Source organism: Chironomus tepperi, unplaced genomic scaffold (assembly GCF_022539635.2).
Source record: "Chironomus tepperi strain 1889 unplaced genomic scaffold, CSIRO-AGI_Ctep_v1 contig_68, whole genome shotgun sequence".
In the NCBI taxonomy this organism is placed as follows: domain Eukaryota; kingdom Metazoa; phylum Arthropoda; class Insecta; order Diptera; family Chironomidae; genus Chironomus; species Chironomus tepperi.
Window position 1 is genome coordinate 986887 of NW_027226190.1, and position 14605 is coordinate 1001491.

The following is a 14605-nucleotide window of genomic DNA, read 5'->3' on the forward strand; positions in this document are numbered from 1 at the left end:
CTCCCAATACAAAAACGTACCCAAGTGGCACAATTAGGCTAACTGCATTTTCTCGGAAGCAAAAATAGGTCAAAAACCGTCGTCACAATGCCGTCAAGGCAACTTTCCGTCTTACAATTAATATGGCGATGTAACGATGTCCTAGCGAACATAATGTCCTGTTTGGAGTATAAGACAACTACCCAAACTTCCTTGCTACACCTCTGAATACCCCGCTGAATACATTGTTTATTGAGGGAATCTTTTTTTTCTGCCTTCTTTTGTTATCCTCTCCATTCTTTTTACTTCTTTGTCTGATTCAAGACAATTTGATTTTTCCATGTTATTCTTCTTTTTTTGAAAAAGCTCAGCAAGACAGAAGATAATTAAATGTTTGTTATGAAGAAATATTTAAAGAAAACTTTTATGTTTGTTCAATGAAAAATAAAAAAAGGAAATTATGCGAGCAGGTTTACCTCCTATCCTATAAAAAAAATCCCTTTCATTTTATACTTTTATTCCACACAAGACCCATAAAACTTGAGTTTCGGCTTCAACCGCAAGCCTTATCGTAAATAAAAAAGCTCTATATATATATGTAGACCAAGAGAAGAAAAAAAAGTACGTAATAAGGAAATAAAAGTGAGTAAATATGTGAAACCAAAAATCAATAATTTATGTTCATAAATTTTTAATACATACAGTTATTAACTTAATAGTTTTTTTTTTTTTTGTATTTGACTTTTTTGCTTCCATTTATTTCTTTTACAAAATGTTTTGCACATGCTTAATTTATGAAAATATAGTCAGGAGTACATTTCTTAAATACCTTTGTAAACATTGTTGAAATACGTAAAATTAAATAAAGGCATGAAATAAATTTTATGCAAAAATATGGTGTATGGAATTTTTGTCGTCATACCTAGTCATACCTAAACGTGAAATGCTATCTAACTTCAAGGAAAGAAAGCATAGAAGTAGGCAATTTCTGTTCTATTGGGACATTCGCATAGAAATGGATGTATGCATGTAATGAAAAAGGAAAATTCCATTTGTTCTTCCTTTTTTACAGTCATACGACAAGCAATGTAACATAGCAACGTGCATGATGATGATAAGGAGCAATGGCAAAGAGTAAGGAAAATTTCATTATACATCTCTTTTATGTTTTCAGCTGGCATGTATACACAATGTTGACACCAATTTTCACACACAGAACAAGAAAATCTAGTTCCCTTTTTTCCAGTCTAATATACCATCCCGATAGAATTGTTAAAATCGGTTCACGGTAAATAGGTGTATTTGATTGTGCTATATATAAGCTCGACTGGAAAAGTTTGTTTAACATAGAACAGACGCCTGTCAAATGAAAAACCAAAGTCGTTGAAACACAGAAAATTGAAAAAATATAATCATTGAGCAGTTGCTGCACATTTTCTAGGCTTTCATTCCAAATTTGTTATAAATTTGACTAGCAGTCCGTTTAGATTCATAGCTTTAGTCCAAAGGAAGCATTCAATCGATCTTATTTTTGGCACACATATTGCCTATGAATTTGGCTCCTGTATGACTAAAAAGTCGGTTCCTTCTTGAGACACAATTTCATGCCGAATCGAATTTATTATCGGAGGCTGAATATTTCACAGAAATCTTTAACAAGCTTTAACTAGAAACGAATACGAAGCTGTTTATCTTTTGAAGAGTCTATCTGATTCCATATGTTAATACTTTATGTGCTTATAATAGGCTGTTCTAAGGATAAGCCTCAACTTTTATTCGGAATTTTTGTTTTTTTCCTTATTTATGCAGCACATGGTATATTCAAATATTGTTTTGAAATATCTTGTAGCCAGAGAGGTTCAGCATAGTAGGGTGCCGCTTTGACAAGTATGATCTCTCGAAATCCCGGTCCTGGAAAATTTTCTAGACCGGGATTGAAATAGAGCTCGAAGTCGACTGGATGCACTGAATCAATGTAAAAATTATTGATTTGCCGATCCCGATAGCGAGAAGATGCTTTTTACAGCATGACAAGTGACAAGAAAGCAAGAGATTTTTCTACAGCGTGTCACTTGAGTCAGTATTTAAGATCTTAAACAGGATCAAAGTTCCTCCGTTAAAACATTTATTTCTCTAGCTTGCAATGACAAGTTATTTCCATTTGTAGTCCTCATGAATGTAAAATTATTCATCAACACTCGAGTCCGTATTCACTGAGCAAGGACAACAGTTGTCAACAGTTCTATAGTTTGTAGGTATCGAAGCGTCACTGAACACGATAGCTTCATACCTTGTCATACTTATTTGCATGAATTTTATCTAAACGTAGAGGAATTTTATCAACCGCAAATGCTCTTTAACTTCACGTCCACTCGAATATCCTGTACTAGTTTCTATTTCCTGCACGCTGTTCCAATATCATTTGCATAAAGTCCTACGTGTTTTCATCCCTGCGATTCTCATTGTTATTATGGTTTTGAGTATGCGTTGTTGAAAAAATAAATAATTTTACGATATTCTATTATCATTATTAGAAAAACTTGAAAAGTTGTTTATGAAAAATCTGTTTTTAAATTGAGAGAAAAAAAGTTGATTGATAAAGTTTGTTCCTTGTTCTATACAAAGAGAAGCTTTACATCCCCTCCTACCCACAATGACAATCACAAGTGTATTAAAAATGGAATATTCTTCTCCTGGCTTTTTTCAAAGTATTTATTTTCATTATTGTGCGGAATAGAGTAAAAAGAAGCATAAAAACTGTTGGATAATATTATTCATGGCACGTTAAAAAAAGTTTCCTTTATGAACCACAAAAGAAGCGCTCAAGGACATAAAATGAGTCACTTTTTTGTGCATGTATTTAGTGTGTTGTCGTCTTAAAAATTTGTGTAGTCGGGTGAGGAATTTTCCATTTTTAGTCTTGGAGGCACAACAAAAATTATGCCATGAGAAAAAAAGAATCTGCAATGAAGTTATTGATTTCTTTACAGCTACAGCACGACAGAAACAATAAAAATATATAAAATGTTTCTCTTTTGTAAATCTTTTTATTTTTCCTGGTTCCTCACATTCTCTTTTTTATTGAGATATAATCAAATATACTTGCTACATGATCATTGTGGGTGTTCAGGATAAAAAGTTCGTAACGCTATTTTTAGTATGATGAAAATTTTCTCTTTTCATAATATTTTTCACACTTGCTAGTTTATATATACTGACATATACCTCTCCTCAGAGTCGTATTCCAAATTAAATATCGAAGAAGAATCAATTTTTAATGACTGTGAAAAACATTTCAAATGGTCTTGTGACTTTTGAGAGATTTTCTCCTTTAAATATTATAAAACATTTTTCGCGGAACACAGCACTGGGATGAATATCACGACCGGAGTAGTAAAGCAATGTAAATACGTGTTAAGAATAGAGTCCCTGCATAATAACCAAAATCGTTAAAATACAACATTTAAATCTACACTTATACAGTTATGGCTCGAGTGGACAACTTGACATAACGCCTACATAGTTAGTAACTAGAACTTAATCAGACAATTTTTACGGAATATTCTGAAAATCCAGAATCTTCAATATTTAAGCTCAATAGTTCAAATACTTTCCAGGCCGGGACACAATAATTTTCTTTGCATTCTTTTGTGCCACACTTTTGAGTTTGGAAATCGAAATTCAAATATTTTCGCATAGTGCTAGAAGTTTGGCTATCTCCAGCCATACGCATTGGTAGAGTTCAATTATAGGCTAAAGACAGTAATGCCATCAAAAGATTGGTTAGGAGTCTTCTATAAACTTAAGGTCAAAGCTTGAATTTGGTGGTTTGTGTGAAGTCTCACCCGCTAGACTAATCTTTCTCAATATATGCTACGCAATAAATTACTTTTGTACTGTACCCGTGTTCCTATGTGTAGTTTAGGTTACAACAAAAGGCTTTCCATCTGACTCTATCACCTAGTTTGTTCAAATTATTAGTCCGCATGTTAAGCTGACATTCTTTCATCACTATTCTGCGTCAAGTTGCTTTTGGAACTCTTGGTCACTGTTTGCCGTCGAGCTGGAAACATCCCAGTGCACTTCAGAATCACATTTGAATTCACTTTTAGAAACGAGGAATTGTCACGTTCTGAGTAATCAATTGGTTCCCTACAGAATGAATCCCATAGTAGAAAGCTTAAAATTCTGAGTACATCCCAAATCGCCCAAAGTGTGGAAAAGAATCAAACTGTAGAAACTCCTGAATACATCCCCACCTGCTGTATGATTTAAATAAATAAAAATGAAAAAAGAAGGCTTTTCTTGTTCCAAAAATACATGAAAATTTTTCTCTAAATTTATTCAAAACACATAAAAACTTTGTGCGATTCGTCTTATTATTCCCAGCAATAAATTATTGACGCTGTGCTGTGAAAGATGTATATCCAATTTCATCTTTGAGTTGTTTGAGCAGAATGTTAGGAAAGAAGATGACAGATGTGTAAATACATAATTGAAGCCCTTTTTCCACCGAAAAAAATAATGTACGAGAAGCAAAATATGAATGAATGAATCCTTTATTATATCTTTCAATTTCTCGCATTATATTTTCATATATTCAGGGTATTATGTCAAATGAAGGAAGGCGATCATGGCACGTGCTTCATGTGATAACGCATTTATCATACAGGCAGGTTGCTTAAAACAGGTAATAAATAGTGTAGCAAATATTGTGAGTACATCCGTACATATTTTTCGTGTGTTGGAACGGTGTGTGCTGTCATCGTCATTGTCACTTTTTGTCTCATAAAATACATTTTATTATATTCGATTTCTGTGTACAGGATCAGAAAAGAATTATGAGCGAAAGGCTGGCGAGAGTGGAAATTCTTTTGTGTATTTTGTGTTGTTAAGGGTCGTTCAGTTATGAAGTCGTAGATGGCAGTTGACATTCAATAGAATTGCTTTGGGTACGAAGAATGCTAGACGCACAGCATTGACGAAGAAGACCCACTAAGTTCTTTTTTATTATTTCTCTCTTTACTTCATCGTCTTGTGAACAATGCCTGCCAGAGTTACTACAGCCATAAACATTTTTTTTTCGATATAACGTCATATTGTACGCTGAGATGATATGAATGTGCGAAAGAGAAAGACAGGTTTTATGTCCATTGCATCATTATTTTATTATATATTGTATGTGTCGAATGTTAGTGAAGTATATCGTTTGTGTGTTAAGGCGCAAATTAAACAATCACATACATATACTGAAATTATCTCTTTTTTCATTACTCATTCCACAGCAATTTTCTCTATCATCATCATGTAAATGTATGTTCCCTGACAAATGTCTCAATTATTTAAATTTCCTTAATAATCATAAAACCAAACCTTTACAAGCTTTTATCGCGATACTTTACAAAGCAGTTACATCAAATTTTGTCAACAAACTGGGTATTTATGAATATTTTATGAATTAGTACGAAACACACGAAAACAGATTGTTCATCTTCTTGTTGCCTTTTTTTCCCAATATTTTTTCTTATTTTTACAGTTTTTCGATTGCGAGGAAAGAAAAGCTATTTTTGAAGTCCGAGCATCTACACATTGTATGTGTATATTCACAACTCCTGATTTTTCTTTCCTAAAAATTTCTGTATGAATAATTTCTTGGCTGAGAATTTCTTTTTTGGCCACGGTTCACTGAAGAGGATAATCTTTAAATCTTGAGCTACATATTTGCTGTTTTGGTTTTTAGGTCAAGTGGAAAGGGATCAAAATTTTCATAGCTTGGGGTTTTTAAAACAACTCTTTTGAAGCCGAATGAAGAAAGTAAGCATTAACTTAGATCATCTACAGCCTACTGGATCTGCATTAAATATGCTTGAATTCATTAATAAACAATTCAAAATTCTATACAGCAAAGCATGTACTTGCTGTCGTCATTAACATCATCAGAATAAATAAATTGAATTCTGTCTGATAAGAATCTTCTGATGTTGACTAGACTAAATTTTGTTTACAATTCTAAAATCTCATAAATTAGACTGTTTAATGCCGAGACGTCTAAAAGACAATCCAATATATTGAATTAGCAAAATCCAATTCAGTGAAATAATCGTGCTAATGACTTTTTGACTGGATTTAAGAATGGAGAGGATTTAAGGCAAATTTACGCAGTATACTGCACCCAAATACAGTTCATTGGATTTGTGTAAATAGTTCATACCTTATTTCTATGATATAGACTAGAAGTGCTCAGTGATTTATAATCAAAACGCGAAAATAACAGAATAGATGTACAACTTCTTCTTGTAGCCATTCCTTCAATATATTCTTTGATTTCGTATGGTATTAAATATTTCTTTCTTTTCAAACTTTTTTATGCTCCTTTTCTCACTCACAAAATCTTCTTTCTCACTTTATTTCATATATATTATATTATAGGAATTCACTTTGTGCATTTAGATTATGATAAAATCACTCGTTTGATATTCTTATAGAACAATTAATGTCTATGAACAAACGCGTCCTATTCTTTATTCATTCGATTTTCGAGCTGAAAAATGATTAAAAACTAAAATAAAAAAATTGTCTCACACTGTCTACTACTGATTTTTTTCGACTAACACATAAAAGTTTACAGCAATCCACTGATACACTCGTCTAACGGTTCTACATACAATTGCTATTTCCTTTATTGACATTTATTACAATATTTTTTCTTACCCGAATTTTGCAAATGTTACTATAATTAACTGATCTATCATGTTACCATTGACTAAATAAGAATCAAATAAGAATTTATGAGTTATGCTGGATTATTATAATAACGGTCAACTGCTGGATGTGCTGAAGACTGAACCGATTTAGACGATATTGGAAGAATTTCATAGCTTTGAACTATTTTTAGCTTTGAATTGTTTTTCGTCATTAAATCACGCAATTTTAATACATAGTGGCATCAACAAGAAGAAGCAAAGCAGATAATAACAATCCATAGATAAGAAACAATCGAATAACTTCAAAAAAGTGATTAATTAGAATATTGTAAGAATTATCAAACTGTATTTCAGTGCTATAAAGGTCGTAAGCTTTGGAAATTATACGAAAATAAGCAAAAAACTCAAAAAATAAGTATTTTGTTTTTTGAGTGAAATAAATAGAGTTGTAAGCCTGAAGAAGTAGAAATCATTAGATTATAAACAATGGGAAGTGCAGGAGCATCATCGAAGCCGATTCAAGATACGAAATTTGATTTGCAAGCACCAATAAAAACAATGGCAGACGATCAAAATGAATCAAAAAGTAGTAGTAAAAAACCTCTCCCGAATCCAGGAACGATGGAAGAGTTACATAAGAAATGTAAAGGTGAGTATCGTTTAATTGAATTGTGTGGAAATCCTCGATTGGATATTACGAAATATCTTTAATTACTTCTTAACCTCGAATTCAATGTAAATCTAATCATTGATTACAATTTTCTTCTTTATGCTTACAGACGTCATGCCAGTGTTCTTTGAAGGTGCAAAATTAATGGTGAACAAAGGACTAAGCAATCATTTTCAGGTCTCCCATACCATCAATTTGTGTTCAGCTAGTCCAAGTGGTTACAGATTTGGTAAATAAAATAAACATCAAATTCTGTTTACATTATTAATTAACATAAATCGTATGTTGATCTCATTTTAGGAGCGACTTATGTCGGAACTAAGCAATTTTCACCAGCAGAAGCTTTCCCCGTCATTCTGGGAGATATTGATCCTTCAGGAAATCTTAATGCTAACATTATCCATCAATTCTCTCCCAATGTTCGATGTAAATTCGCTTCCCAAGTAAGTATCACTATTATGTTCAGTATCCGTAGTTTTACGTTAACATAGTGAGATCCAGTGAAGTCATAAATTTATTTAATCTCTCAAATCAGATCCAACAAAGCAAAATGACAGCGGCACAACTCACCACAGACTATAGAGGACAAGATTTTACGGCGTCGATGACTGTTGGAAATCCAAATTTAATAAATAACTCTGGAGTTTTTGTAACTCACTATCTACAATCTGTAACAAATAAATTAAGCTTAGGTGCTGAGCTTGCGTATCAATATGGACCAGCTGTCCCTGGCGGAGAGATTGCCATTGTTTCTGCTGCTGGACGGTATTATATTAAATTTATTACTTCTTGTATCTATAACTCAATCTGATCCTGTAATTTAATAGATATGGTGACGAGAATTCAGTATGGAGTGGAACATTAGGAATGACAGGAATACATTTATGTTATTATCAGAAAGCAAGTGAACAACTGCAACTCGGTGTAGAGCTAGAAACGAGCTTCCGAATGCAGGAATCGACAGCTACAATTGGTTATCAAGTAGATTTACCCAAAGCAGATTTAGTGTTTCGCGGTATGGCTGATACAAATTGGAATATTGCAGCTGTTTTAGAAAAGAAACTTCAACCCTTACCATTTACATTTGCGTTATGTGGATTAATGAATCATCAAAAGAATTCCTTTAGACTTGGTGTGGGTCTTATTATTGGTTAGTCATGAAATTGTAAGAAAGATGTATTCTGTGTAGCAAGATATAACGAGAAATGCACTTTAATCTTGTTATTAAGGCTTAGTAGAGATTTTTTGCTTATATTATAGAGAACTGAAAAAATATTATAAATACTTACTGATTGGTTCCAAAAAAAAAACATACAAAACTAAGAACGTTCATTCTTTGTGTTTCAAACAGAAATTCGTATGACTTTAAGAGATAAAGTTTTTTTTACTAAACATTTTTAAAATCACAAAATTTTCTTTTGTTTTCGATTGGATACGTAAATTAAATTTTATTGGAGAATATCAAGGAACTTCACAGATCATAACTTTTCATATGAATTGACCTTTTTAAATCAATTTTTAACGGTAAAATTTGAAATCGGACAGTTTTTGAAGTCAACTTCAAGACATTCGACTTTGAATAATTTTTAACGGAAATTTTTTGAAATCTGACAGTTTTGAAGTCAACTTCAAGACACTCGAATTTGAATTATTTTTAACGGAAACTTTTCAAATCAGAATTCTTCAAAGAATTCGAATTCAAATTTAATTTTTCCGTTATTTTTCTTCTCTTCTAAATTTAGCTGAAATTAATCTTTTTCTGAATTTAAACCTTACTGCAATATAAAGAATATAAACTCTAATTTTGAAATAAAAAAACACTTTGATTTATATGAAAAGATATGAATTTATTGGTAACGAACTTGACGTTTTACTGTGGAAAAATTTAATTAATCCTTTTTTGATGCATTTAAAAAATAATAAAAACACAGAAAAAATATAACAGAGGGAATTCATCCTTCCCGAAATAGGAAAACAATGTTAGCCAAAAACCAAATTTTATTCTCCAAACAGAAGAATTCTTTTTTTTTTGTGCATTCGAACACGGTGCATGAAAAGCAGCAGAAAAGTCAGATTGTGTAATAAAACAAAATGCTACGATAATACAAACAAACAAAAAAAAAATGTTATGTAAAAAAGAGAGTAAAAGAAAAAAATAATAAAAAATGTTTGGAAAAATTAACGAAAAAAAAACTAGAAATACAGCAAGAGAAGAGACGTTTTCAAATGCAAACAGTGTCTGATGATGAATATTCATGACTTTTCAGCACACATAATTCTTGTTTTATTTCACCAATATTATTTTCTTGCTCTTTCTCAACCTCCATTCTTTTCCACTAATCCTCACAATTATCCATTCGTATCATACAACATATAAAGATAAACAACAATAGGTACACACGATTTTTATATTTTCCTTTTTTTTGCATACAAAAAAATGCTTTATATCATCTCTTATATAATTCATTCAATATTGGCCAATTAATTTCATGTTTTACATAATTTTTTGTTTTTATATATATTTGTCTTATAGAACTACATTTTATTTTTCGTGGTCATGCTCACACAATTTCCCTTGTGTAAATTAAAATTTTATGTATATCGATTTTTATTTTTATTTCCTTTTCATCATTTTTTTTACTAGATAATAAAATTTCAGCACCTTTTCTTGTGTTTAAAACATTTAAAAACTTAATAATGTTGACCAAAAGACATGGTGTTGATAATTATTTCCTTTGACACATAAGAATTTAACAAAGAATGTGAAAATGAGATGGAAAAAGGTAGAAAATCCTCCTCATATGGGGTTTTGAGATATTTCTGTAGTTTAATCTTCTATATTGCTTTAAGTTTTCTGATGAAAAATGATTGTCTTATTACAGATTTTCAGATTAAACAAAATCAATAAGAAATTAACGAACTTTTAAAATTCAAAAATTAACGGCTTTTTAAAACTTGAAAAATACTAAATGTTCAAAATTTGAACTTCGAAATTTCCAGACAAGAAAAAATGTGAAAACAAAGAAAAAATCAAATTGCTCGAGAAATCTCATTTTGTCTTCAATGAACTGTTAACTATGTTAAGTAAATAGCAATTAAAATTAACGGCCTTTTAAAATTCAAAAATTAACGGCTTTTTATAATTTGAACAATCAAGTTCAAAATTTGAACTTTAATGAACTTTCAAAAATATTTTAGGGAAAGAAAAATTTGCGTACATAAATGTAAATCAGTAAGTAAGCCATAAAAAAATTACATCAAATTACATCAGTAAAGGTTAGATTATTACTAAAGTCACAAGCAGAGTTCATAAAATTAAGCTGTAACATAAAACAAGATCGAAATTTCCAGACAAGAAAAAATGTGAAAACAAAGAAAAAATCAAATTGCTCGAGAAATCTCATTTTGTCTTCAATTTGTTTGTCTAGAGTGAATTGACTCGTCAAGTGTTATGAAAGAATGTAGAAGAGACTAATGAAGAGATTGCTTAAGGATTATAATTTATTTATGAACAAAAATCGTAAATTAATGAGGGAAAAAATATAAGTTTCTGACTTTTGACTCAGTTTCTTCAATTAGGTAAGTATGAAACATTACTTGTGGATGTTTAGAGAGTAATTTTAGAAATATCTTGTTAGCGACGGACAGTGTCGTGTCATTAACACCAAAAATACTCAATAGACCGAATGAAAATCATCAATTCAGTGTAAATTCAATTTTCAAAGGATTCAAAGAACATTAAAGCACAGTATAATTAATGAGAATGATGATAACGAGGCAAAGCAATCCCAATACAATCACTAAAACCATTTAATGCTATCTTTTCGGTAATTAAAGCTGCGGTAAAAAGTAATCTCTGGAATAATTGCTTATATGAACCGTTCAGAACGAAAATCTCTTAATGTGAATTTCCCAGAAAGTATCTCGTCATCAAAACCCCAATTGAATAGCACTTAATGTACGAACAACAACAAGATAATATAATCTGTAAAGAGGTAAAAAATGAAATTAATAGTAATTATAGGAAAAAGATGAAATATTTACAAATTGTGTCACATCAAAGTTCAAACTACTTCGATAATTTAATAAAAAGAAGGCAAAGGAATTTTAATCAATTGCTTACTTTATGCTCATTCAAAGAAATAAAAATATCTACTCAACAAGAATAATTTGATGAAAAACTTTGGAATTTTGATGAGGGTATGAAAATATTTTACATAATAGCAAATATTTTCAAAAGTTCAGACTTTCTTTATATGATTTAATTTATTTTTATCAAATTTTTGTGTCTGCCACGCACATCTCGGAAATGATGTCTTCAAGGAATTCTCATTTTTCTTATTTCTAATCTTTCCTATCTATTGGTTCTCAATAATATTCATTCATTATTTACGTACAACTCTCATCTGTGTTGTTCCTCAAGTCTGTCTGGGGTGACACAATCCATAAATGTCACATCTAGATTAAGAGATTGACAAAATTGCTCTTAAAATGTTAACATGTCTTTTATATCAAATATACATTAATACTATAATAATAATCATAATATTCGATGATAAGAAGGAGGAATAATCGTCAACAATGGGAAATTGAATTGATCGTAAGGGGGAGGATGACTTGAGGTGTGGAAAATGTTATTATTGGGAATTATTTGTGGTACTAAATAAAAGTATTAAGATAAAATTTAGCAAATCTTGAACAAAAGTTCACCAATTTTGAGAAAATATTCAACAAATTCACCAAAATTTAGCAAATCTTGAACAAAAGTTCACCAATTTTGATAAAATATTCAACAAATTCACCAAAATTTAGCAAATCTTGAACAAAAGTTCACCAATTTTAATAAAATATTTAACAAACTCAACAAGATTTAGCAAAATATTGAAATTTTACATTGATTCTTCGATAATTTTCAATAAAAGACTCAAAAGTTCCACAAAAACAACCCAAACCTCATGTCAATGTCATCCCCCTTCTGTCTGTAGTAGAAAAAATATCGAGCAAGGATAAGGAAACGAGAAAGAGAATCATCTAAATCATTTATAAATCATCGATTTTCGTCTGACGAAAGGAGATGATGACCATTTTTATTTATTCATTTAAAAAAAGTTGTATAAATATAAATGTATAATGTATTATTAGTTTTTTATAATGTATATCTAGGACGTTTGCCTCTTAATTCTTCCTTATTTCCTTTCCTTTCTTTGCTTTTCCATCCCCACTAATACTATAGCGTGCTTTGGTTTTCTAGAGAATTATTAAATTTCGTTTCCGCAATTAATGCATTCGTATTATTACTATTATTATTATTATGACTAGAATTATTATTGGCACTATTTGCATCATAAACATGTGCAATCATCTCATGTTGATGATGATGGTGTGGATGATAATTATGTCGATAAACATTTAAATTACATTGTGATGATGCTTTAATATTTTTACTTAAATCATATTGACTCAACTGATAACGCCATAAAATCTCATTATGATTTTGCTGGTCATTTTGCTGTTGATTCTTAAATGTGGTTAGAATTACGGGTGCATTCTTATGGAACAAATGTAAGCATGACGATGCTTTCGTTTTCAATTCGATTGTACAATGATGTGGAATATGATGATTACAAGGTGAATCATTGTTGATCTTCTTGAAACTTCTCCTCAGTGAGCTATTACGACATAAACACTTTTCGTCATTTCTCATCTTTCTCAATGAATTATGATAGGCATTGAGGGGTGATGTAGATGAAAGGGCTCGTGTGATGATGTTGGCATTTTGATTGTTTGTCGATGTCACCATAGACGAACCTGTGTGAATGAGTTGAGGAATAAAAAAAGGTAAAAAACATTTTATTGAGGGGTTGGACAGTTTTGTGTTCATTGTAATTAATGCTTCGATTTTTTCAATGGTTTTGTTTGATTCTGAACTAAAGGATTTTGCAATTTGTCTATGGTATTTCCCGGAATTATTTATTTTGTACGAAAGTTCAAGAAAGCACATGGCATACAAATGATCCAAAATCCGGCTTCAATACCGTCTGTCTCAACAGCTTTCTTCCAAGAATTCTTTGGCTCTTCTGATGAACTTTTGCCAATCTCCTTCAAATTATCATACAAAATGTCAGCCAAGCTCCTTATCAATAATAAATGATTTCGAGGGCGACCAAAGATTTCTTGGAAGGAAGCTGTTGATAGAGACATTGTCATTTGAGGAAAGCCATAGATCATGATTGATCTTTATGGTCAGTGAAGTAAGCCATGTAGATTACTGCAAAGACGCAATTACCCTAAGAGTCTAAGAGTATGCTTTCATGACTACTGCGGTACCTAAAAGCGGTCTCTTTGCCTGTTAATTTAATGCAAATATTCAAATTCAGATTTGATTGTCCAATCCAGTGCTGGACAACCTAAATGCCATGAGCGTACCGTTAATGCCATTTTTAGCCGTATGCCAAGTGTGGCTTTCGTTAAAGCTTACTACTAAGTTAATTTTTTCAAAAAAAGTTCGAAATGTACGAATTTTTCGTCAATCTAATGTCGAAAAACTCGAATTTGAGACGACCACACTCTGGGTTGTCCATCATTGGTCTAGAGCTATAAAATCTGCTTATGGTCATGTCTGTTTTCCAATTTTCATACCCAGCATGGACGCAATAATCGGTTAAACTCAATTAACTTCTTCCCTAACTTCTGTAAATTCTCTGTAATTGCTTAAAACTTTCCACATCAGCCTACACATCAACAAATAATTTAAAGACACAAATCAAGTCTTAACCTTTCATGAGGGTTCAAGTTCTCTTAAAAATCTGTTAAGCGTTACAAGAAATCAACAGATGTTGTTCTTTTTTGGGCTCAACACAATAAAGAACGACTGAGTTATGAGTCGAGAGGAAGCACAAAAAAATATTACATGATGTAATAAAATTAACAGTCTGCTCGCTTGGGGAAGGTCGACGTTTATTGTCGTTTTGGAGCCAATGCCAATGCCTCGAATGACGTCTTTACATGCTGGTGTCTGTGAGATAATTTAGTGATTATTGGACATCATTTATTTAAATTAATGTGTGCGGAACTGAGGTTTAACTATGCTAGACATCTCAGCACCTTAAATTTCCGTCCGCACCCATCATTATTATTATTGATAAGCTCACAATCATACATAATATATGATGTTGTTGGGAAAAATTTATCGATTATTTTTTTCCCATTTTACAGCCATACAAAAGAAATAAAATAAAAATTATTTTATGCA

At 31.3% G+C, this 14605-nt stretch overlaps 3 protein-coding genes across 4 annotated transcripts in view; 1 reads left to right on the forward strand and 2 right to left on the reverse strand.

Annotated features, from left to right (window-relative positions):
* The window catches only part of MCU (mitochondrial calcium uniporter), a 40168-nt gene extending 33575 nt beyond the window's left edge, over positions 1-6593 (reverse strand). Inside the window, exon 1 of the mRNA XM_070653572.1 lies at positions 6191-6593. Coding sequence (XP_070509673.1) covers positions 6191-6283 — 93 coding nt within the window. The 5' untranslated portion in view covers positions 6284-6593. The remainder of the gene's footprint in view (positions 1-6190) is intronic.
* Positions 6594-7031: 438 nt separating this feature from the next.
* LOC139100825 (mitochondrial import receptor subunit TOM40 homolog 1-like) lies at positions 7032-9629 on the forward strand. The gene is made up of 5 exons (XM_070653573.1): positions 7032-7332; positions 7463-7582; positions 7654-7796; positions 7889-8118; positions 8181-9629. The coding sequence occupies exons 1-5, from the start codon at positions 7170-7172 to the stop codon at positions 8506-8508; spliced, it is 984 nt and encodes a 327-aa protein (XP_070509674.1). The 5' UTR covers positions 7032-7169; the 3' UTR covers positions 8509-9629.
* Positions 9630-13028: 3399 nt separating this feature from the next.
* The window catches only part of LOC139100829 (glutamate receptor ionotropic, kainate 2), an 80310-nt gene continuing 78733 nt past the window's right edge, over positions 13029-14605 (reverse strand). For both annotated transcript variants that reach the window (XM_070653581.1, XM_070653580.1), the window contains exon 24: positions 13029-13161. The gene's annotated coding sequence lies outside the window, so the exon portion shown is untranslated. The remainder of the gene's footprint in view (positions 13162-14605) is intronic.

Bases quoted from the DNA above. Each gene is read 5' to 3' on its own strand.
- LOC139100825 (XM_070653573.1), top strand. From the start codon at position 7,170: ATGGGAAGTGCAGGAGCATCATCGAAGCCGATTCAAGATACGAAATTT. The intron at 7,333-7,462 runs GTGAGTATCGTT...TTATGCTTACAG, and splicing joins GTTACATAAGAAATGTAAAG to ACGTCATGCCAGTGTTCTTT. The intron at 8,119-8,180 runs GTATTATATTAA...GTAATTTAATAG, and splicing joins ATTGTTTCTGCTGCTGGACG to ATATGGTGACGAGAATTCAG.